The 25,047-nt window shown below is 24.2% G+C and overlaps 3 protein-coding genes across 5 annotated transcripts; 2 read left to right on the forward strand and 1 right to left on the reverse strand.

Annotated features, from left to right (window-relative positions):
• Positions 1-3,796, forward strand: MED16 (mediator complex subunit 16). The gene is made up of 14 exons (XM_011496596.1): positions 1-87; positions 373-519; positions 588-786; positions 846-1,092; positions 1,167-1,322; positions 1,390-1,562; positions 1,636-1,954; positions 2,024-2,231; positions 2,308-2,482; positions 2,548-2,694; positions 2,762-2,966; positions 3,118-3,227; positions 3,321-3,463; positions 3,553-3,796. Exons 1-14 carry the CDS (start codon positions 26-28, stop codon positions 3,677-3,679), a joined length of 2,418 nt encoding a protein of 805 aa, XP_011494898.1. The 5' UTR covers positions 1-25; the 3' UTR covers positions 3,680-3,796.
• Positions 3,797-8,066: 4,270 nt separating this feature from the next.
• Positions 8,067-13,698, forward strand: YME1L (ATP-dependent zinc metalloprotease YME1L). Of its 3 annotated transcripts, XM_011496600.1 has the most exons (12): positions 9,411-9,849; positions 10,364-10,498; positions 10,568-10,972; positions 11,040-11,310; positions 11,719-11,813; positions 11,898-12,141; positions 12,208-12,340; positions 12,419-12,656; positions 12,738-12,980; positions 13,043-13,189; positions 13,266-13,418; positions 13,487-13,698. In XM_011496600.1, the coding sequence occupies exons 1-12, from the start codon at positions 9,823-9,825 to the stop codon at positions 13,679-13,681; spliced, it is 2,286 nt and encodes a 761-aa protein (XP_011494902.1). In that variant the 5' UTR covers positions 9,411-9,822; the 3' UTR covers positions 13,682-13,698. The 3 variants fall into 3 exon arrangements, with proteins under 3 accessions (XP_011494899.1, XP_011494902.1, XP_011494900.1); XM_011496597.1 differs by lacking the exons at positions 13,266-13,418; positions 13,487-13,698 and adding an exon at positions 8,067-8,139 and having other exon boundaries at positions 9,461-9,849; positions 12,738-13,164; XM_011496598.1 differs by lacking the exons at positions 13,266-13,418; positions 13,487-13,698 and having other exon boundaries at positions 9,412-9,849; positions 11,040-11,298; positions 12,738-13,164.
• A 5,713-nt stretch (positions 13,699-19,411) lies between these two features.
• LOC105360049 (homeobox protein 5) lies at positions 19,412-24,378 on the reverse strand. Its single transcript, XM_011496824.1, has 6 exons — positions 23,863-24,378; positions 23,375-23,629; positions 23,099-23,291; positions 22,779-22,992; positions 22,265-22,407; positions 19,412-22,193 (listed from the first exon to the last, which is right to left on the reverse strand). Exons 1-6 carry the CDS (start codon positions 24,141-24,143, stop codon positions 19,575-19,577), a joined length of 3,705 nt encoding a protein of 1,234 aa, XP_011495126.1. The 5' UTR covers positions 24,144-24,378; the 3' UTR covers positions 19,412-19,574.
• Positions 24,379-25,047: the final 669 nt, after the last annotated feature.

A 25,047-nucleotide genomic window follows, 5' to 3' on the forward strand; every position in this document is an offset into this window, starting at 1 on the left:
TAAACTCTATATACAATTTAAAAATATGGATTTATTATATACAGTTAATAGAAAAAGATTTTCAAAAGCAACTTTTAATCATGAGAGGTACATTTATAAATTGAAGTATTATATATGCATATGTATATGCGTACATGTTAATATACTCTTAAGAGCATTAGATGGTTTATTTGAATTTATATTATATATATATACATATGAATATTTTTATAAAAATAAGCAATTTATTATAATTTAGATAAATAGTAACAATAAAAATTTTTTAAGGTATAATATATAAATGTTATCATTTCTGAAGCTTAAAAAATAATAATTTATTAAATATTTATCTTCAGACCTATTGTTATATTTATAATTGTTAAATGTTCTCAGCTCGTATAACCAACATTCATTGTGTTCATTATCAAGTCGCAATATTGCAGCATTTACTGCAAGTACCGAATTAGATGATAATAATAGTAAAACATGGGGTTGTCATATTTATGTTTGTGATTTAAATATGCCATGGCATACTTATAAGTAATTACCAATTTTATTTTATTATTTTAAGTATATATAATTATTGTAAATAAAGAATGTTTTTTTAGAATTTTAACAAATAAAGACACTATTACTGCTTTAAAATGGGATTTACCAGGAGAAAAGCTGGTTATTGCTGATTCAACTGGACTTATACAGTTATGGACATTTAAAGATAATGTTTTAAATGATTGGATCATTATTGGTACTCATTATTTTCCTGGTGAACATCTTTTAGAAGTAGCATGGTTTCATAATGGAAAAAGGGTATTAAAATTAAGTTTTTGTATTATAAATATTGTTTAAATTATACATATTTTTTTTAGACTACTTTAGTTGCTGAGAAAAAAGATAGTACTCAATATAATGAAAAATTTTCCCATTTACCTTATGCACCGTCAGTTAAACAGTTTGGTGGTCGTGCAGCTCAAGGAGTTTTTACTGTATCAAACACTGGATTATTAGGAGCAGTAATGATTACTCAAGATAAACAAAATCCTGTTTGTTTTGCTACCGAAAGTATAGGAAGTATACGTCAAAGAATTACTGCTGTTGATATTAGTTATGCAAAAAGTAATTTATTCTTAGTATTGTGTATATATTATTATAAATAATTTTATTAAATATATTTAATTTTTAAATGGCAGATGGACAATTTTTAGTTGCTGTAAGTAGTGGCAATTTTGCACTACCAATTAGATGTTTTCGAGTTTCAGTCAGAAAAATAGATGAAAGATGTAATATAACTTCCCAGGCTTTGCCTAGTTTTTTTTTACATGATGGTGCACCAAAAGATGATTCCTGTATGTATTTATATATCAATCTATTAACATGAGAAAAAGTTTTATAAAAATGAGTTACTTTTTATAGCTAATACAATTATAACTCATCTCAAATTTGCTGTGTCAGAAACAGGAGATTCCTTAATAGTAGCTGCAAATAATAACGGTAGTGGATTTATTGAAGTATGGGAATTAAGTGAAAAAATTCAACCAATACATAAGTTGTTCCAGTCAAAAACTTGTGATCCATTTAAAACAGTTGTAAATAAAGAAATAATTTTTTAATAAAAACATATAAGTTGTATTTTATTTTTAATTTTTATCTTTATTTTAGGTATGGCAACATCAAGCATTATATCGATGTCATTATTCTATAACAGCAATTACATCAACAAAATTATCTATAGTCACACCTATTAGTTATATTTTAGTTGCACTATCAGACTCTTCTATACGATGTCTTAGTCATGATGGTTTAAAAGAAATTACTGTTTCATCTTTAAATAGTAGTTGGCGTCAAGATGAACTAATAAATAAATATTTGAAAACTTCTACATTAATTTCGCATATTGATATGTCATGGTTAGGATGTGTATTTTTACTTGTGGATACACATGGAGTTTTATATATCTATAAATTATATTTAGAAGGTAGTATTTATTTATATGTCCAAATTTAATGATATTACTATGTGACTATAAACTTTAAAATATATGTTATAGGTTTATCATTAACATTGGGTTATGCATGTACTTTATTAGAATACTGTTTACAAACAGGATTAGACTGGCTTGATTTAATTTTATGTCTTAGATCTTCGATGATTGAAGCACTATGTGAACGTTTTGATGCATCTTTTAATAGACAATCTTTAATAGTCCAGCAATATCATTTTATGCAGTTCTTATGCATTAAAATTTCTCTTTATAGGTAACTCATTGTATTTGCACAAAAATATTTTATATTCAAAATCAATAATTTAGTTTTTATCAATATAAACATGTAGAATGTTAGTAAGCGGACAAAGTAAAGCTGCAGATTTATCTTCGCTATTTATGGTACATGCTATTGCTACAACATTTAAATCTTTATTAAGACCATCTGATACATTTCATGATAAAGTAGCTGCTGACCGTTTACCATCAGTAATAACAGATAATATAATTACTGACGTTGATAAGGTACTATTTTCTTTTTGTTTATTAATTTTTCCCTGTTAATATAATTTTGATAATTATTATTTTAGGTATTATTACATATAGAACCAAAAGAATTCACTGTAGAACCTATTACTTTACAATCTTTGCAACAACTCATACAATGGATAGCTAATCTAGCTTTAAATTTGTTAATTAAACTTCCTGAACAAAGAATGCAAATTAAATCTAGCGGTGTAAGAAAAAAAAATACATACTATTGACATTACTATGGTTCAATGAATAATTTTTATAATTTTTTAGTATGAACTTATAAAAGATCATAAAGCACTCAACATTTTGAGGGAGCTTCTTGTGATAATACGTATTTGGGGATTACTTCGACCATCTTGTTTACCAGTATTTCTCAAAAGTGCAGATAATATAGATGTATTGGGTTTACTATTTCAGCTCCTTTCTAAATTAGTTCAACCTAATGGTGAACCACAAATTGATGATCAACTAATGGGTAATGACAATTTTAATTTAGAACATTATTCATAGTAATAAAATTTTTTCATTGATTTATATTCAAATTTATTATTATATAATTATTTATCAAAATTATATTTCTACATTTGAAATCATACAAGATTATATTAATAATATATATTTTTCAGATGACTGCTGTCTTATACCAAATCAAATAATGATTCCTCAAGTTCATCAAGCTAATAGCATTACTGCTATAGCAACACCTATTTTATTTTATCAAAGTTTTCCCTTACAAGTAAAGTTACCTACATTTACAAAAATTAACTTGATTCATAAAAATTGTTTATAAATAAATAAAATATTATTTCATTTAAAAACTTAATTTTAGTTGGAATATGGAACTGAACCTGATTTAACTTTTATACCAGAGTTAAATCCAGTTGAAGGATGTATGCACAATGGTCAAATAGTAGATATAGTAAGACATGTCTATTTAGGAAAGCAACCTTCTTTTGTAAAACAGTGTACAAGGTATGGAACAATTACATAAAGTATATTAATAAAATTAGAAAATTATTAAAATATAAAATCTATTAGTTGATAAAATTATATTATTCTAGATGTGGTGCTAAATCGCAAATTCAAAATACAACTAGAACTGCTGCAATAAGAGCATGGGAACAACGATGGGCAAAAGGTTGTCCATGTGGTGGTACTTGGAGAATTCACAATGTTAGTCAACAGTAAAAATACATCAAAATAACATGTCTAGATACTAAAAATTTTGAATTATTCAGTCTTAAAAAAAATTATTACTTCAGTTTGAAAATATCAGCAAATAGATACATTGAGTTAATTTCACTCATTATATTAATATCTATATATAAATTTGTATAAAATTAAGAATTTTAGATCTATTCAATTTTTTCATGTCTTTAGATCATTAATAAGTAATAATATTTTCGATACTCAATAAAAATACAATGTAAATACAAAAAATATTTAAAGTGTAAAATAAATATTAATAAATACAATATTTTTCATTTAAAATTACTGTTTAAATTATTCCATGTTATTTAACTATCTAAAAAGTATAACATTAAATTTTTTAAATTTAGATATTATATAAGTATCAAATATAAAATTAATACATTATTATAATATTTTTTAACTCAAACCAAAGCTAAAAACCCAATTGTCTAGAATTAGACTAAACTCCCAGATGTTTGGTGGGAGGATTGCGGCAAATGGAAGGGTTAGCGCATTTGTTCAATAATTAAATTTATTTGCTTATCGTTCTGTTGATTGCCCTTTATTTTACAGACTACACATAATGATGATTGTGTTGAGAATCAGTGAGATCTTGCAGTTCAGTGGTAGATGCCACGTGGTGTTAGCATGCACTACGTGTCGAGGTATGAGGTAAAAATCCGGATCTTCTTGATACCTGATATCTTGGTGGTAAATAGTTCGATTGAAAGTAAGAGGTCGTAAATCTCTAGTACTTCTTCGTGTATTTGCCACGTGATGGAAATGCCCCTTGTGGCCGGTGCCTTTTCGTACACTTCCAGCCGTTTGCGGGAGCTTCGCAATCCAATAATGCCCTTGGGGCTGGTGTCTTTTTGTACACTTCCAGCCTTTCGCGGGAGCTTCGCGATCCAATAATTTATTCACAGAAATGTATTTATGTTACTAGATCCTGTGATGAGTGCCTAAATATTGCGCTTCTTGTAGTGGTGTTCGTTCTTGTAATGCAATCAGCACTCTTGACTGCTTTCAATTATTGTGCACTTGAGAATTGAACGTGTATTGAATATAATGGCTTCACTGTATCGACGTAGCAGAGAAACTACCTAATAGCTGTAAAGTTTGACTAAATGATGTAAATACAAGGAGCCTACAAGCCTGTTGAATACGCACACGAAACTGAAGGCGTATTCGTTCCGTGGCGGTTCGGCTGATAGATGCCAAGACAGACCGTGTTTCGTGCCATATCGTCTTTACTGAGAGAAGTTAACTGGGAGAGAGTCATTGTTTAGAGCATTGCTAAATAAAGTTAAAAAAAAAAGTCACTTTATACTAAGTTCTATATAATTTTATCGACAATTTACTTTTTACTAAATATAATTTACTTTTGTTGATACATTAAAATAAATATAATTAAATAATTAGCTACTACAAAAATTTTACTAAATCATCTATATTTAAATTAAAATCATGTCCATACCTTATCTTATTATAATATATATTATGTTTCTTTTTTTTTTAAATGAATAAATAAATAAATAAATAAAACTTATATATGTGAATATCAAATTACATTTCTATGTCAATGTATATATTAAAATAAAAAAAAATTTTCTAAAATATTAATAGAATATTAAATATAAAATAGCAACGATTTTCAAATCATTTGAACCCATTAACTATTTTCATATTAACATCTATAGAAAACAGATTTATTGACGTGAGTAATAAATGATATTACAATTTAATGATTATGTCGAGTCTTATTTCTTGAAAGAAAAACTGAGTCATATATATATATTTCAATGTCGTTTATTGACAAAACAATATATTCTTTAAATTTTTATTTAAATTAGCCTATTCCGTTTTTTTAACTGTTTTTTTGTTTTTTAACATTTCATAAAAATTGTTTTAATATAATTAAATAAAAATATTCCGTAAATAACAACCAATACAAAAAATAGTACGTTTTCAAAATTTCAAAATATCAATTGGATAAAGTAACTGTTTTGTTTGATAAATAAACCAAAAATTCTTAAAACCTTCTGTTAATTTAAAAAATATTTATGTTAAGTTATAAAATGCATATAAAATGTCTAATTTTAATTTTTTAAGACAAATATTTAAATTAAAGTTTTAAGTCTTCTTAAAATTATAAATATGTTCGTCCTAATATGAAAATGTATCATATATATGTGTACATAATTATTGAATTTAATATTATTATTCAGTATATTATAAAAGAAACATTTATATTAACGTAAGAAGTTTTAATTTAAATAATATTAATGTAAAATTTTATATAAAATGCTTTTATTAAACGTTTTAAAAAATAATTTAAATAATTGAGAATAATTTTATGTATAAATAATTGATTAACGATAGAAATTGAATTATAATAAAATGATTGCTGTGCATTAAATAATGATAATATATGCTTTCAGCAATAATTTCATTGAAGTCTATATTAAATATAATATTCATATACAATCTTTTTAAAGTTATAATAAATATATTGCTTGTTCGTTCCAATTCATTATAAGCCATATTTTACGATTAGCTAATGTATAATTTTATATTATATTTGCATTTTTTCTTTATTTAATATAAATATATAACAAGAATGTATTAATAACAAATATATTATTTAAGCAATCAATTATATTTTGTAATATATGTATCTAGCATAAATACATAATAATGAAACATTACTAATAAGACGTAAATATGTTATTAATTTAATTATAATTATATTAAAACTATTACTATTATTACCATTAAAATTATATTAAAACACTCTTACTTGATTTAGTATATGTACAAGTAAACGTATGAAATTAATTTTTGTTATATATAGAAATTTACTTACTAAAAAAGAGTTGATAATATCTGTACCATTATTGTGTTTAAAACACACATGTACTATATACATTGTTACAATATTAATAAATTAATCTACTAAAAGTTATTTTTACGTATTTTTAGTTTTTTAGATACTCCTATTTTAATTTTATTGAGGCATATCTATTACTGCATTTTTAAAAATTAATAATATATGTACACATTTTTAAATTGTACCATTTCTAATTACAATTTAAGGAATAGTGTTGAAATATGTGTCTATTATGATTAGTTATTATATGTAAACCTTCAACTAATATTTTATCTGTTTCATTTATACACATATTTGAATTTCCATTATTTTATTCTATTAATACAATATATCTGTCAGATAATTGTATATTATTCTAAAATTTAAAGAAAAGATTTTTATTTAATATACATTGATGATATTCAATATTTTAATTGAAACACTTTTTGTAATTAGTTCCAATTAACATAAATGTATTCCATGCAGTATACGACAAATTTCAGTTCCATATTTTTTCATATATTAATTGATTGATACATTAGGAAGAAAAATTAAGTCAGTTAATGAAAGTAAAATATTGAAAATATAAAATATTGAAAATTACTACATATTATCTGTTATAATAACAATCTAATTTTAAGGTATTTAAAATATAAGAATTGTTTAAATGGTATAAATATAATATATATCGAATACTAGAGCAATATATTAATACTTTTACAAATTATATTTTTACATGATTACATAATCTACTATAGACATAGTCTCTAAACATATGTTTGAATATTTTATTGTCATACTTTTAAAGATTCAATTATGTGTTAACTTTTAATTGCTAACTTTTGCTTAACTTTAATTGTTAACTTTTTTTTCAATAAACTAAAATAATTGATCTTTATTAATCACCATTCAATATTTCAATATTAAACACTCTCATCCGAGTTATTTCCATATCTATTATAAATTTGTATCAAATATTTAGTATAGTTAAAAGTATATATAAAGCAGTAAAATATTTCAGTTTTTCAATACATTCATTTAAATAAAATAATTAACTTAACAGTATTTGATATTCGGATATGATTTAATATTCCATACAAATTAATATTCTTTTTTACTGAAATACTAATTTGGTTGACGAATATTGAACCGATATAATCATAATTATATTATGTTGAAAAATCTTTTCATACACAAATCTTGATAATATATACAAGTTTGAATATCATAAATTTCATGCATAAGTAATTTAATTATTCAAATTTATTGATTAAAATTAAAAATAAGGATAGTTCAGTTTTCAAATTTATTTTTATTATAAATATTCTTAAGAAAATTGAATATTTGTTGAATTTTCAAATAAGTAATCCTTTTTTCTTGTTTTAATATTGTTTATTTTTATGAATTATCCTAAAATATTTATTTAGTATTTAAAATTATTGTAAATTCAAGTTTATTATATATATTATTAGTAAGTGGCAACTGATTTGTCTCATTACTAAGTCTTCGATGTTTTTAAGATGTGCATATACTACCAAAGGAACAGTATAGTAACACATGTACGATATATTCGTATTCAAATTTTAAGGTTAGAATAAAACATTAATTACAAATAAATGTTATTATATTATCAAAAAACTCAAGTACATTATAAAAGAATGTTTATAATTTTTAAAATAATAAATGAGAGTAATGCTTTGGTTGGAATTTGCACTAAAACGTTTTTTTAAATTTTTTTGAAAAACAAATGATATGCAAAGCGAAATGAGAATCAAATGATGAGTAAAAATAGAAATCCTTATAATATACATAAATCATATTTCATTTTAAATTTATTCAATATTTTAAATCATTTCAAATCGGAGCCTAATTTGTTAATATTCATTATACGTTTCATATAGATAAATACCTAATAATAAACGAAAAAAATATTTACATTTAATTATCTTCAATTAGTAATATAATATGATGATATTCAATTCTATACAGTTTGTAAACTAGGCATAAACTAATTGCTTATTGTAAACTAATATATTTCTGTTCTATTCTTGTTAGTTATTATTACTAGTTGCAAACTATAAAAATTGTAAACTGAACATGATCAAATATAAAAGTCATAAAATATAATGTATTATTTTTTTCAACTTATACTTAACTGTACAATGTGAAATTTTTTTATATTTTTCATTTGGATGTGTTTACATACTATCTAAACCAACCGGTCAAAAAGATAGTCTAGAATATCACTATTTATACATTAAATTCTAGAGTACAGTTCTAATTGATTTTCTAATCCTACAAATCGGTTCCACTATCAATTAATAAGTCTAAGATAGAAAAAGAATTGAAAAAATAAATAAAATGAAAATGTTAAATTTCTAACAACATAAAAATGCAGAAATTGATAATATAAAGTTATTCATTCTTAACAAAATAGTTTTCTGTTTTTAAATCATTTAAATTGAATATATTATATTCAATTTATAAATATTCTAAATTAAAAAAACATTTTCAGAAATTACAAATCGTCACCTTTAAATATGAAAATATGAAAAAATACATATAAAAATTCTTATATTATAATTTATAATATATCGATCTAATATGTAAAAATATTATTAAAATTTTCATTTATTTTCAATAATTTTTATTAAAATTTCGGAACAAATAAAAAATGCATATATTTATTTCAACATTAGAAAGTATATTTTGTATATATGCGTATATGTATATATATGTATTGAAAGTATATAATTACATCATTTTATAAAAATTGATTTGTAAATAAGTCATTTCAATGTGTTATAATAATTATTATATCTATTTCACAGAATGAATGTGATTTTTATATTTTAAATTACTTTACCAAACGCTTTCTATTTTTATATAATGTTTTTCAATTGTCTCAGCTTGTCAAACATTTAAATCATGGAGCAAGCACAAAGAAGTTGATGAAGGGAAGTTTTACAGTAACTTCACTGCATCAGTTGTTTACGTAAATTAACTTGACACCAGCTTGCTTCATTCTGGTGTTAGTGACTGACTACACTTTATTGGCTTTGCGTGATGGCAAGCACTCACAGAGCAACGATAAAACGATGAACGATGTTACTAGAGTGTCAACGACTTCAAAGTAATTATAGTATGAAATTAAATTTTATGTATATGAAAAAAATTTTGTTCACTGTATAAACTTCATTCTCGAAAAAATAGTGTTTTGCAAAATTTTGTTCGATCTTTTATATACGGAAATCTTTAATAAAAGAACGAAATGATTTCTCTACAATCTCACAATCAGGTATATATTTTTAAATTTATATATATATATATATATATCTAATTTAATAAATTTTTATTATATATTTATTATTTTATTTTTACTATCATTTTTTATACTATTTTTACAATTACATTAATAATTTATATATTTATACTTATTTTTAGGTTACTTATTCAATTTTGTATTTAATATTGAAATAAACATTGAATATATTTTATACTTTTGAATCTTTTTTTATTAGATATTTAATATAAGTACCATTTGCTATTTTTACTTGTTCTCTTTGCGATACTACGTGCATGCATGCTTACACTGTGTATATATATGCATGCGTGCATGCGTACATACTTATGCATATATACGCACATTCATATGTATATACACAAAATGAAACAGATATTTTCAATTTTGCAAAATTCATGTATATTCGTGTGATATTCCAATCTTCGAAAAACTTTTTTAAATTTTATTAATTGAATTGTCTTAAAAAACAAAATTACTGTAATATTGTACATATATTTATAATTAATAGGTCTTGTATCACCTGACCCAATTTACATCTGTTATTTCACCAAGATCTACACCATTTGTAATTCCAATAAAAAAACAAAATGATTCTGGAAATAAAATAACTGAAAGTATTTTATGTAAAAGCAGCTTTTTAGAGGTAATATTATGAGTAGATTGCTTTTCAATAATAATAAATATTTTCTTTATATTCACATTATAATTCTAGGCTATAAAAAGTTGTAAAGAATTATGTATAGACAAATTAAATGTACAAAATTTGGCTACTCCATTAAGAATTAGTAAAAATGATATATTGAAAATTTTAGAACAGTTATCGAAAAAAGAAAGTTCTGGTAGTTTAACAAAAAATAAGTGGAAAGAGTCATATGTTTCAGGAATAAGTTTTAATGAAAATAAAAAAAACTCTTATGCACAATTAACAGATACTATTAACTTATCAACTGTGTATCTTTACACTAAACCTCAGTATAGATTTCTTCATAAATTTTGTTCATCAGTTATATATCCAAATAGTTTACAAGTCAAATATTTTAAAACATATCGTAGCATTAAAGAAGATGTTATTAGAAATCCTCCATTAAGTGTAAGATTTCGAAAATGGATGGAATCTGTGAGTTTCATTTTTTTTATTACGAAATACCTAAACATATATTTATCACAATTATAATAATATACAGGATGGAATAGATGATGGATCTAAACAGAAAACTACAAATGTATTCTCAAAAAAACCAGTAGAAATAGATAAGTTAAGAAAATCTCAAAATGATAAATATATAAAAGTTGGTGAATTACAACATATCAAAGCAGCCTTTGCTGAAGGTTATCTAGCAGGACATGATCAAAAACACAATGGATGGACATTTAAAGCATTAAAATTTACACAACAAATTTTTGTAACTCTTTTACTTGTTGTACTTGTAGTTGTTCTAATGGGTGCGTATAAATGTTAGTATCGTTATAATAAAATTATATTATCCTTTTTCTTTTTTCTTTTTTTGATAGTCTAGTCTTAAAACTAATGTTTCAAAAATATATATTAAAAACTTATTTATATGTAATATAATCTATATCGTATATAATGTATAGTATAATAAAATAATTTTATTACTTATACTTATTAAACAATCATAATACATTGCATAAAAAAATATTGAATATTAGTATAATTGATAAATTAATTTAAAAAAGAACCTGCTTGTAACAGATATAATTTTAAGTTTTCTTACAAAAAAAATGTATATTATACATTTTATAACTTATGAGTTTTTTTCTCATGGTTTATTATTTAATTTAAAACGTCTTAATATTGAATTTTTCATTTAAACATAATTATAAATATAATTTTATTTTTAGCAATGACAGGGGGTGGTGTTTTCAAAATTCAAATGAGTAATAAAGTAGAAGTGAATCCAGAAGATATTCAAATTACATTTAATGATGTGAAAGGTGTAAGTTTTATATTCTACAATTGAATACTAAACTTAAATACATATTCAATGTAATTTATAAAACTGATTAAGGATTATTTTTAGGTTGAAGAGGCTAAATCAGAGTTATTGAATATTGTGGAATTTTTGAGAAATCCAAACAAATTTTCAGCTCTTGGTGGAAAATTACCAAAAGGTGTATTACTTGTTGGTCCACCTGGAACAGGAAAAACATTATTGGCTCGAGCTGTAGCTGGCGAAGCTGGTGTGCCTTTCTTTCATGCAGCTGGCCCTGAATTTGATGAAATATTAGTTGGGCAAGGAGCTCGAAGAGTAAGAGAATTGTTCAGTAAGTATTAAATTAAAATGGTTATATTAAAACTATGTAAATTGGTATTATACAAAACATTTTCAGAGTCTGCGAAAGAGCGAGCTCCTTGTGTTATTTTTATTGATGAAATTGATTCTGTTGGAGGACAACGTACGCATTCTGCCATACATCCTTATGCTAATCAAACAATTAATCAACTTCTTTCTGAAATGGATGGGTAAAAATAATTGATAATTGATTGTTTATTTTCATATATTTGATTATTTATTTTAATAAGTAAAATCTTTCTATATAGCTTTCATCGAAATGAAGGAGTTATTGTTTTAGGAGCAACAAATAGACGCCAAGATCTTGATAAAGCATTATTAAGACCTGGTCGATTTGATTCAGAAATTCTTGTTCGGGCACCAGATTATTTTGGACGCATGGAAATTTTAGAATTATATTTAACAAGAATATTAGCTCGTGATATTAATACAGAAGTGTTAGCAAAACGAACTATTGGATTTACTGGTGCAGATATAGAAAATATGGTATTAATAATATAATATTTTGTTATAATACACAAAAACTATACAATTGAAAGCAAAATTAAATTAATTTTTCAATATTAGATTAATCAAGCAGCTTTGAAAGCTGCTATAGAAGGTGCTGAATATGTTACAATGGATCACATAGAACAGGCAAGAGATAAAGTTATAATGGGACCTGAAGGTAGAAGAAGAGCTATTAATGACGAAGAAAATATTCTTACAGCATATCATGAAGGAGGTCATGTATTAGTTTCATATTTTACAAAAGAAGCTCCTCCTTTGCATAAAGTTACAATAATACCAAGAGGACATTCTATGGGACATGTAAGTTCAATATGTGGTACAAATAATAATTTAATAATAAAATTTGATCATTTTTATGCTAGACCGCATATTTGCCAAATAAAGATATGCATTATATGACTAAAGCTCAAATGCTTGCTCAAATGGATACATGTATGGGTGGTCGCGCTGCAGAAGAACTTACATTTGGAATTGATAAAGTTACATCTGGAGCTTCAAATGATTTTAATGTAAATATTTTAATAAAAAATAAATATAAAATAAACTAAACTATCATAAACTTATTACTTTATATATTTTTTTAAGAATGCAACAGAGATTGCTGAAGCTATGGTAAAAAAATATGGTATGTCAGAAAAAGTTGGTTTTAGAGTACATAAAGATATTGACGGAGAACATATTAATTATAGTTCTACTACAAATGAGTTGGTTGATGATGAAATAAAAAGACTTTTACAGGTACTTATTAATTTTGCTAAATTTAAATATAATTTTTCTTAGACGTAATTTATCTATTTTAATTTCAGGAATCTTATGACAGAGCAAAAACAATTTTAAAAAATCATAGTAAAGAACATAAACTAATTGCAGAGGCTTTAATAAAATATGAAACATTGGATGTAGAAGATGTTAAAACACTTCTTAGTGGAAATAAACTACGATACGAAACTAAAAATGATATAAACCGAAAAGTAGTAGACGTACCAAATAATGTTATGTAATATATTATTTTTGAGAATATCATCTTGTTTCATTAGCTTTTATATTCTAGATTGATTAAAAATTAAATTTATATTTGAAAATTAAAACATCGAGTCAAGCACATTCCAAAAAATTTATTTCTCACAATTTATAAAATAAATTTGATGTTTGAATTATAAATGTTATAAAAATTTTGATTAATCTGAAATATAGGTAAATTGTATACATTTATCTTGGAAAATTATGTATGCAAGCACTACACATTTACTGTGTTTGCACATGTGTATGTGCAAGTACATGATCTTAAAATTCAACAGAAACTTCTGTGCATATATTCAAATATAAATGAAAAAGATCGTAAAATCTATAAAAATAATATTGAAAAACATTAATTTTATAATCAATAAATTATACACACGAATTACTATTTCTGTTTGTTAAAATTCTAAAACATTTTTGAAATGTTTAAAATATGTTGATGAAATAACTAATTTATTATATCTTGAAGACAAATCATGACGAATTATAAAAAATGTGATGTATCTTTTATATTGATTATATAATTTTTCTTTGTAATACATTGGTTTCATATACTATCATATTTCAATAAAGATTTTCAATAACTTGTATATACTGAGTCACCTATCTTGGACTAACTATGTAGAAGAGTAAAAATTTAATAAATAGTTTCTTTACATTAAAATAAATCATATCTATTTTTTTTTTTTCATAAAACTTAAATTCTTAACTTTAAATCATGTAATACTAACTATTTATTTATATTTCCAAATTATATTACACAAATTTGTATCAAATATATATATAGAAGTTTTCTATCTACATTTATGAAAATTCATTTAAAATTATATTACTCTAGTTATTTATGCAAACTACCCATTAATAATATATTCAATATTGATTATTAAAATATTTATTTAAAAATTACCACATGAATGAAAAACTAGGTCATATTAAACATGTTAATACCTGAAAACATAGCTTAATACTGAAAGCTTTAAAAATAAAATTTCGAATTCTATATATAGTTTATTAAAAACAATCTAACATAATCCAAAGTTAAACTTACATAAAATAATTGCAATTTAGAAGTTATAATTATATCAAACTGTACATGCAATATGACGTATACATAGGTGTATATGTATATAATTAAAACATTTTTAAATAAATACAAAAATTTTCATAAATTATAATGATTAACATATTTATTAAACTATGTATGCACATATCACATTTAATTATATTCTCGATAGAAATAGTTATAAATAAAAAATGAAATGAAATAAAAATTAATTTTCATTGAAATTAATAAAACAAATGCCTGTCTCATATATTTTATACATATTAAAATATGAAAATTGATTTAATAAATTAAAAATTGTTATATTGTAAAACATTTATAGCGTGTTTGTTTTAAACAATTTCTAAAATAATAAGTACAGTTTAAATGTTCAATTTGAATTATAATATTAATAATATTTATAAATATTCTTGTTGTAAATATTTATAAATATTTTTGTTTCTATAAAAAAATTAATTGCCTTTATTGTTAAAATACATATTGAAGTACTATTTAAATTACGGAAGACTTTATTATATTTTTTATTATAAGAAGATTTAATAGATTTCTATGTAAAATAAATTTACGTAAAATTAATAGTTAATAAACCTAAAAAAAATTTAATATGTTAGCTATATAATTGTTATAATATAATCAAATTATCATTTTTATAATGATAATTACAACTTTATTAATAACAAAAAAAATTGTAAATCAATAAAAATTGAGATTTTTTTTTTGAAATTGAGATTATATTTAAAATATAATTTGATAATATCGATATTTTTATAAATTTTGATCATTAGACATTTCCAAGTTATTTTTATTTATTATTTCATAATAATAATATTTTTTATGATTTCAATTCTTTATTGCTATTTTTTAGCAAACCTTAATTTACAAATATAATTATGAAAATATAATTTGTCTTTAAATTAAAAGTATACTTTAGACCCATTATTCTTAATCACTGAAATGTAATTATAACATGTAGTTAAAACTTAGCAAAACATATATATACGTGAAAATGAATACTAAAATTCAATTTTTTTTTATTTATATACTAAATTTAACCTGTTTATTTCAGATATATTTAAGAATATTTTCATAAATTTTTTTTTAAGTTTATATAAAAATACCATTACATAAGAACATAATTAATAAAATACTACTTTAATATGAAAGGAAATCTGTAAAGAACAGATTTGTTTCAGATATTTTTAAAGCTTTTTCAATAAACCGTACATTACTTACAATCATGGTCTTAAAAAAGAAAAAAAACAATAATATTAACAACTATTTTACTGCATATTTTATATCGAATTCACATTGCCAATACTACCAAATGGTATTAAATTAATTTTATAAGTAATAAATATCAGTATCTTGTCATCAATTTATAATAAAAAAAATATCAGTAGCTTACGAATACAAATAGCGATAAACATTTAATAATAACTTCATAAGATTATTTTGTGTTTATAAACCTTTTGAATTATATGAATTCAATAAATTTATCATATTTTAATTTAATAAGAAAATATATTCTTTTCACAACATTATATTTATGTATATTTTTAATAAATTTCTAAACCTAAATTACTTTAATTAAATTTATTACTTTATTATTTTTTAAAGGTATGATATCACATAAAACAAATTAAAAATTTCTCTAAAATTGTATAAATTGTATATAAGTTATGTTATAAAAATAATTTATTTTCTATAAACTAAGCCACATAATCATTTTATATATGTTAGTAACAATTTTTTTTTAAAATAAATCAAACATCCCTAAACAATTCTGTTTTTAATATGAGATTCATATAATCATATAATTTAATAACTATATTTCATAACTAAATTAACTTGATTTCTAAATCTTAGTACTAATTTGAAAATGGACTTACCGGGAAAAATGACTTCCAATTACACAAATTATCATTTTTATGATCTTTTATAAATGGCAAATGTTATCACTTTATTAATTATCTGTGTTAATTTACAATTGATTGACAATTAAATAGTATGTAGTATAAATAATTTTCATTTAATAAAATTTGTTTAAAAGTATTTATAAATTAAAAATACAATAAGTAAATGATTTTTTTTTAATTTTACTTATAAATTCTTTTATAACTCCATTTTTTATTAACCTATTATATGCATATTGTATATATATCAATACTGAAGAATCATATCGACAGTTGTAGGCACGACAAGGCTTTTTTATAATTAAATTGAGACAAATTTATAACATACTACTTTATTACATTTTATTAACAAATATTCTTAAAAAGCTTTTAAAAGAATAATTTAAATATATATTTTTTATTTTGCTAAAAATTGATATGAAAATCATGAACAATAATGCTTATTATAATACTTTAATTAATAATATATTAGTAAATAAACAATAAAATAATAAATTACTGTAGTATATAAATGCCTAAGACGATTTTATTTTGCGTGTTGACTTTGTAAAAGATAAAATTGGTTTTTCATTAAAAACTAACCGAATTTAATACTCTTTTTATTCTAAAATAAATATAGATAGTTCTTATCACTTTAATAAAATCATTATATTTATAATTGAAACCGATATACACGATACATATGATCTTGAATAAACGAACTTTTGTATTTAAAATACTTTAAGAATTATTTTTCATGAATACTGATTTTGTTTCCATTATTGCTTTGTTTTCGTAATAAAAAATATTTAATATTAATAAAAAATAATTAATATTTTTTATGCTTTTTAGCCTAGTAAATCAATACGATGACAAATAATTTGATTATTATACAATTACAATTTAATATTTACAGTTGTTTTTACTTGAAGCGAAACGAATAATTTTTTTCAATCAGGTATATTATAATCTAATGCTTAATAATAACATAAATAATAAGATATTAAAAAATAAAAGTTGGAAAATAATCAAGTGATAGTCAATCACTTTCACTATTCAAACATTGACAATGAGTCATATACTTTAATTCTGTTAAACGATATATGTTGTGTTAATAGAATATTAAAAATTTTATAGTATTTGTGATTGTCTGTATGACGTGTACTATATATTTTTTCAATTATTCAATATTTTTTGTAAAACATTAAATTATTTTATTCCTATTATTAATTTTATACTACTATAAAAAAACAAGCCATTGTTATTGAACTACAGCAAACGTACAATTTGTTAAGTGCACAATAATAGTGTGCGACTATTATTTCTTTTTAGTTTATTTTTATATAAGTAATCTCTTCTAAACTAAATTTATTTATATTTTTAAAAAAATTTATTAAACTCTATTTTTAATACATTAATTAAAATCATTGTTTTATGTCCTTCATAAAATTTTCGGTTTTTAAAATATTTTATTTAAATTATCAAGAATTGTATGTGCATAATACAGTTAAATTTCAAACATTATTTTTATTTTTCTATTCGTTGATTAGTTTTAGAATTTCTTCATTTTTGTAATTTAACTTATTGTCTATTCACATTATGGATTACTTAAACAAATTTCTGTACTAATTAAAAATTTATGGATATGGATAATAATTATTTCGAATCATATTTATCTAATTAAATTTAACTTTCTATCAATTTCAAACAATTAGTTTACATTATAATTTTAATAAATGGTACCGTTTTGTAAGTATAAATTTAATATTACTTAGAATAGCTTCTTACTTTCTAAAAAATGACTTAATTTTATTAAATAATTTCCTGTATGATATAATAAAATATTTTGTTTACTATAAATGAAGTTTCTCTTAATTTTCTAAGTTGTTGAGTGCTTATGATTACAGTACATCAAAATTATTTGAAAAATTAAAGAAAATATCAAAGAAAAAATTTCTATTACTTTTAATATAAATTTCAAATTATATAAAATACAATTTTACTGTGGTTATACTGTAAGCAATAACGAATATAATTTTCTGAAAGCTACATCAATAATATTTATTTAATCTATTTTAATTTTAAAAATGCTACAAATATTTTAATATTTACATTAAAAAAATAACATAAACAAGAAAAATATATTTTATTAGTAAAAATTTGATGTTCGAATAAATGCAATAAATATGCATACAATAAATTAAAAATACATATTTTTTCTTTTCAAAGACATTTATTTAAAGACTTTATTTTGTACAGTGGTATAAATTCTTTTAACAAATAAAATCTATATGTTCTATTAAAAATATGTTTACTCTCAAACATTTAAATTTTTACTAATAAATTAATTTTATGACGCAAATACTATTAATACTACTCTAAAATATGAGGTAATTAAACAAACAAATAGTTTAGAGTGCGAACACTATATTATTAAAATCTTTACAACAGATTTTATGTAAAACATCTGGTCCATCTTTATTTACAAAATAATAGAATCTATGATCTTGCAATACTTTCAATTTTTGAAATTGTTATTAAAAAGATGAAGTAGTGTACTATTTATTAATTAATGAAAGTAAAATAAGTTGTAATTTTGTTTTCACAGCTTTTAAAACCAACAATATGTTTATTCATTTGGATTTAATTATTATTAACTATTTTTAATTTCATACCATATACTATTAAGATAATTCTTTGAAAAAAATAATATAAATAAATGAAATATAATGATATTTTGATATTAAAAGCTTGCCCTCATCTCTCAAATCAACAAGTACTTTTAACAATAATATAAATTAATTAATAAATTTTGATTCATAGATTACATATTTGGATTTAAAGTCAAATATTAAAAATTCACTAATATATTATGAGGAATGACCCTCTATCGGAGTATCCTTTAAAAACCTCAGACCTTCAATGATTTGATTCTACAACTTCTGTAAACAAAGGTGATAGAGTACCGACGTCCTGCAATCCTTCAAAGTTGCTCAAAGATCCAAGATCATCATTTTGATCATTTGGCAGGTCTGGTTCTAGGAAATCAGCCATATTGCACTCAACACTTGTCGAGGATGCACTATTTATATTCGCAGATTGATTATGAAGGCTGAGAGTATTTAATGTAGGGCTAAATAACATCGGTTCGTTATTTTCTCTATAACTCTCCTGTTGCATATTGTGCACAGGAGTCGTAGGATAAGATCTCGAGCCGTTACTATCCTCGGGATACTGAAGTGTAAAAGAGTGATTCGGTAGGGGTAGCGGTGTATTTGGATAAGATCGCGAATGAAGTAACTTTGGAGTATTATTAATTATAGCAGTCTCGTTGTTTACATTAGTTCCATTAGTCCAGGTTTCTAGAAGTGCACTAGAATCCTCAAGAAGGATACTATTATTGAGGTTCGAGCTCGGTAGAGGGCTCATAATTATAGGATTTGAATCTTCTTCTTTATTAACTGCATCTTCTGATATGATTTCCGGCTCCTCTCCATTCAACATCTCAAATATATTACTCAAATTCTCCGGAATAATTTCTTTATCTTCCATTATGAAATGTTGATTGTTTGTCATGAGCGGGTTAACGTCAAGTAAGTAACTCGAGCCATTACACGGCCCTATCGAATTAAAATCATTAAACTCGCTTGGAACTGGGGTCGGAGCTATGGAACTGCTTGTCGATGGATTAAAACTATGACTAAAAATGTTGGACGTTAATTGAGTTGAAATCGGTGATAGGATAGCGGGATTCACCATTCTGTGCAGTGGAACGGATTGCGAACGGTAAAAGACCTGTTCCTTACAATACTGCTGTTTTTCATTTTGTAGCAAATCAGATATTTCTTGATCAGTTGGCTGATGTTTTTGATAGATATTCTTGATTTCTTGGAGATTCTCTTGACTTGGATAATTAATAAGCAATTGTGCTTCTTGAGGAGCAAGGTCAGTCAGAAAAGGAGCATCACAGGCTAAACTGTCCGACCTTTGGAGTTTATCCTCATATGTATGTACTAATTGTAGCACCTGTGGAGCTTGTGAAACTTTGTTACTAACAGATATTAAAGGCGAATTAACTTGCCGAATCAATTCGGATCCACTGGTTGGTACTATAAATGTATTGTTTCTGTTAATGGAGCAAGCAACGTTACAAGACATTGAGCGTGAAAGTATCTTCTGTGAACCTCGAGACCGATAGCTTCCTTGTAAATTACTCTTTGAACGCGGAACCGGTGTATTTCTAGGAGAAACGAAAGGACTTGCATTTGCTGAGCTTGATTTTGAAACACGACCATTAATTGGTGAATGAGGTCCAGGTGAAATTGGTGTAAAATTGAATATTCTCCGTCTAGTATTTGGACTCTGCGGGATTGTATTATTGTGAAAACTATTTATGCTGTTGCTACCAATATAGTGGTTACCATTGCCATTGATGTTAACATTATTGCTATTGTTCCCATTGCTATTATTTTGATTATTATTAATAATATTTGTCTCAAAACTAACTCGCCGTCTAGGATTAAGTGTATTATGGTTTAAGAGAGTTGGTAAAATTAAATTGTGTTTTTGTAAAACTTGTTGCTTATCAAGGGGTATATTTTGTAACTTAACTTTGTTACCTGATAATACTGAATCCTTCAAATTTTCTTGTAAAATAATTCGTAATTGAGAAACTTTATCTTGCCTTGAATTCTGTTCTGTATCACTAACCATGCTGAGTTCCACGTCAGAACTTGACGAATTACTTTGCTGAAAGTACTGGAGCAATTCTTCCTCTTGCTCTTGAGAATTATTGCCTCCATTTAAATAATCATATAAAGCATCAGTATCAATAGAACAAAATTTATCTTTGATGAAAGCATTTGAACTCTTTTGCAGTGGATGAGCTCCACTTTTCAATGTCTTTGTTTTATTTGTTAAATCAGATCCATTAAAATAACCATTTAGTTTTGAGTCATCATTAAAACACACAGGTGATTCTTTATTACAATTTTTTAAAGAATGATTAGTAACAGCAGCAACAGAATTGTTTGATTTGTTGTTTTTCATAGCGTTTTTCATGTCATTAGCTAGAATTACTGATATCTTTGTAGATTGCTGAATCGAAGTTGAGGAAAGTCTAGATCGTAAAATCATATTCTCATCCGAAAGTTTGAACTGTTTTTCAGGACTGGAATTAGACACTTGAGTTACAACATTCGAGTTTGAACGCTTTCGGATAGTTTTCAACTTATTTTCTTTTGGCAGTATTACAATATCATTTTTAATTAATTTAGACGTGTTACTATTTTGCTCATCTTGAATTGGTTGTACTATTAAATTATCACAGTTAGACTGCAGGGAGACACTGCAGGATCGATTGTTTTTCAAATTTTTTTTTTGTCGTCCAGCTGAGACAACAGTAGTCATAATAACTTTATTTAATCCATTTGTACCTTGTTCCAAATTATTCAGACTAATTTTAGTTTTTTTTGCTTTTTTTTCACCTACTCCAAAACTTTCAATATTTGGAACAATTATTTTTTCTTTGTCTTCGCTCTAAATTGTTAAAAAAAATTATGTATGATTTTCCATAATAAATAGCAATTAAAAGAAAAATTAATAGTTACCTGTAAAATACTTTTAAGATGTTCGTGTTTCTGATCACGTATATGTTCTCGCTCTTGAAGTTTACGCTGTAATTGTAGTTGAGCTTCTCTCAGTTTACCTGTTTTTACTGACACAGGTATTACTTGTAATCCAGAACTTGTAACTAAAATTACATATAATTAATTATAATTCGCAGTAAATCATTATAATTAGATAATATATTAATATACTTAATTCATGTATTACAATTTGTTTTGAAAGTCAATTTTAATATTAATATTAGTATTATCACTATTGCAATTCTACCAAATAATATTTGTAATATAATATTTTATAAAAATTCACACACATACATACATTATATATATATATATATATATATATATATATATATATAACTATTATTATAATTAATCATAACATTTTATTAAAAACTGTTCATTTATATGAATTTCAATATACATAAATTTAATAATTATACATAATCTTTAAAAAACAAAAAAAACATTATAAATGTGTTAAAAGTGAAGAAACCTTTATTAGTCACAAATTGAGGTTCTGTTGATGCACTTAATATACATACAGCAGCCAGAGATCGGCTGTCAACACAGAGGTTATTAACAAGATATTTTCCTAAGGAGCAAAGTGTTGGAAATTTTACATCCAATAAGGTTTCAGCCCATTCTCTAATCAATGTTGAAGCAGCTCCTAGCATATCTTCTGTAACATTATACTCTATATCTTCAATCTAACATAAAATAATTAATTATAATAACATCAATGAAAATAAAATTAAAAAAATTATTTATAAAATTTCAGGATATAATAAATTTGAAAAAATTACAGAAACCTACCATATCTGTACAACTTGTTATAGGCAGTATTGGAGGATCTAATTTTATTCTTTTTCGCATTCCAGCATAGCAATAACGAGAATTACCACGTGTTCCAAGTCTACGAGGTCGAACACGAGGATATACTTGCTTCATTACTTTTCCAAAATCAGCCGTGGAAAGTGGCTTCATAGAATTTTTTGAGCAAAATATACTATAAAATAAATTCTTATAAAGCATTCTTAATTTTGAACTAAGCATGTATATGTAATAAATACTAAATAATTTAGAAATTACTTGTATTCATCATAAACTTCTTGCTTTGGTAAAGAAACTTCTGGATCTTCTTCAAGATGTGTTTTAATCCACATAATGGTTTGATGAATTTCATAACGATTTCCTAATGGATTTAAAGGTTGTTTTAATGGATCTACTACACCATTTGTATTTGTCAAAGATATAGGAAGTTTTAAATATAGCAACAATTTTTCTTCTAATTTTAATTGCTCAACTTGAGAAAAAATTTCTTGCACACGAGATCTTGACTCTTCACTATAATTTATAAAATAAGAAACAAAATTAAAAATATATTTTATTGTAACAACTTATTTTTATATTTTATTTTATTCATTTGTATAATTTAATATATTTGTATAAATGATATAATAATTTCAAGCAGTTTTAATAATTAAATTAAAATATGCCATTTGCTAATGTGCCATAAATCAATTTTATTCAGAAACTTATAAATTAGCAACAAATTATATTAAAATATAAGAACTGACCTTATACTATCTTCAATCATAAGACGTATCTTTTCATGTTTGGCAGCAGGGGTATGATGAGCAAAACTATTAAATTTACTTGCTTTAAGAATGTCTTGTATTAAATCTCCTGAATAAAACCCATTATTAAGTCGCAATGGTGGTGGAGGATGCCTCTGTTGTAACTCTATCTTAGTGTCAGAAGTAGACCGGCAATCAGTGAGTAGTTCAAGCTGTTCTTTCTTGACTTTAGCAAGTTCACAAGTGGTCGGAGTTGACCAGCCCTGACTTTCTACACTCATCGCACCAGTGCTCTTTTCCTCTATCTGCTATTATGTAGCAGCTCCAGATTAGCAACAGACGTGCCAGCCTATAATACTTATGGTGGCGTAAAGCTCACCTACCATATCATCCAAACTAATTGAGTCGTCAGCTGGTGGCAGACAGCTCACCACCTCCTCAAGCCTTAACACGCAGGGACGAAGACACCGCTCCATTTACCGAGGCACTACTAAATTTTCTGACCTTTACTTAAACTATGCCCTACGTTTTTCTTCAATTTTGGAATATTGATCTTTTCTGATCCTTGAAATCTATTTTCCAAAAAATTACTATGCACTCTAACTCCTTAACATCGTCAAAAACGTTTGGTTAAATTATAAAAATTGCTACAAGCACAGTAGCAACTTTTGTGTAAATGTCAAGGTTCCTTCCTATTACTCTTCACTCAGAGTATTGCACATGGCACTTAGGTTCAAAAGTCTATAGATGTAGGCCTATAACATCGGGTACTCTTTAGTAACACAAAAGTAAAACTCGCCATTTTTTCGCGCGAGTAATCTTACATGCCGTTGCCGGCTGGTTTTTCATTTTTTTATTAGGGCTAGCTTAAGTCAGTTCTTCTTTTATATATGGAAAATTTTAGATTTACCTAAGATGCAAAATAGTATTTGTAGATTTAAATACGCAATTAAGATTATTAAAATAACCAATATGATCTTGTTTAAAAAAAGCTTTGTTATCTACAAATTTTTTAAAGGACAGCTACGATCCGGTCTTTAAAATTCAAGTTACTTAATCATTATAATTTATTACACCTAGTTCTACCTCTCACTACTTGCATTTGTTCAACCGTGTCAATCTTTGTCATTATTTTACTCCCAATCACTTTTTAAGTTTTGTATTCGTATTTTACGACATTTGGAT

This window comes from Ceratosolen solmsi, unplaced genomic scaffold, assembly GCF_000503995.2.
Source record: "Ceratosolen solmsi marchali unplaced genomic scaffold, CerSol_1.0 scaffold29, whole genome shotgun sequence".
NCBI lineage: Eukaryota > Metazoa > Arthropoda > Insecta > Hymenoptera > Agaonidae > Ceratosolen > Ceratosolen solmsi.

Excerpts from the sequence above, each read along its gene's own strand:
- LOC105360049 (XM_011496824.1), bottom strand. The coding sequence starts at position 24,143 with ATGAGTGTAGAAAGTCAGGGCTGGTCAACTCCGACCACTTGTGAACTT. Across the intron at positions 23,292-23,374 it reads GAAGTTTATGATGAATACAA|TATATTTTGCTCAAAAAATT; the intron begins GTAATTTCTAAA and ends TTTATTTTATAG. Across the intron at positions 22,408-22,778 it reads TCAATTTGTGACTAATAAAG|TTACAAGTTCTGGATTACAA; the intron begins GTTTCTTCACTT and ends ATGTAATTTTAG.
- YME1L (XM_011496600.1), top strand. The coding sequence starts at position 9,823 with ATGATTTCTCTACAATCTCACAATCAG. Across the intron at positions 9,850-10,363 it reads CTCTACAATCTCACAATCAG|GTCTTGTATCACCTGACCCA; the intron begins GTATATATTTTT and ends TATAATTAATAG. Across the intron at positions 13,190-13,265 it reads GAGCTTCAAATGATTTTAAT|AATGCAACAGAGATTGCTGA; the intron begins GTAAATATTTTA and ends TATTTTTTTAAG.
- MED16 (XM_011496596.1), top strand. The coding sequence starts at position 26 with ATGGATTTATTATATACAGTTAATAGAAAAAGATTTTCAAAAGCAACT. Across the intron at positions 2,967-3,117 it reads AATTGATGATCAACTAATGG|ATGACTGCTGTCTTATACCA; the intron begins GTAATGACAATT and ends TATATTTTTCAG. Across the intron at positions 3,464-3,552 it reads TTTGTAAAACAGTGTACAAG|ATGTGGTGCTAAATCGCAAA; the intron begins GTATGGAACAAT and ends ATATTATTCTAG.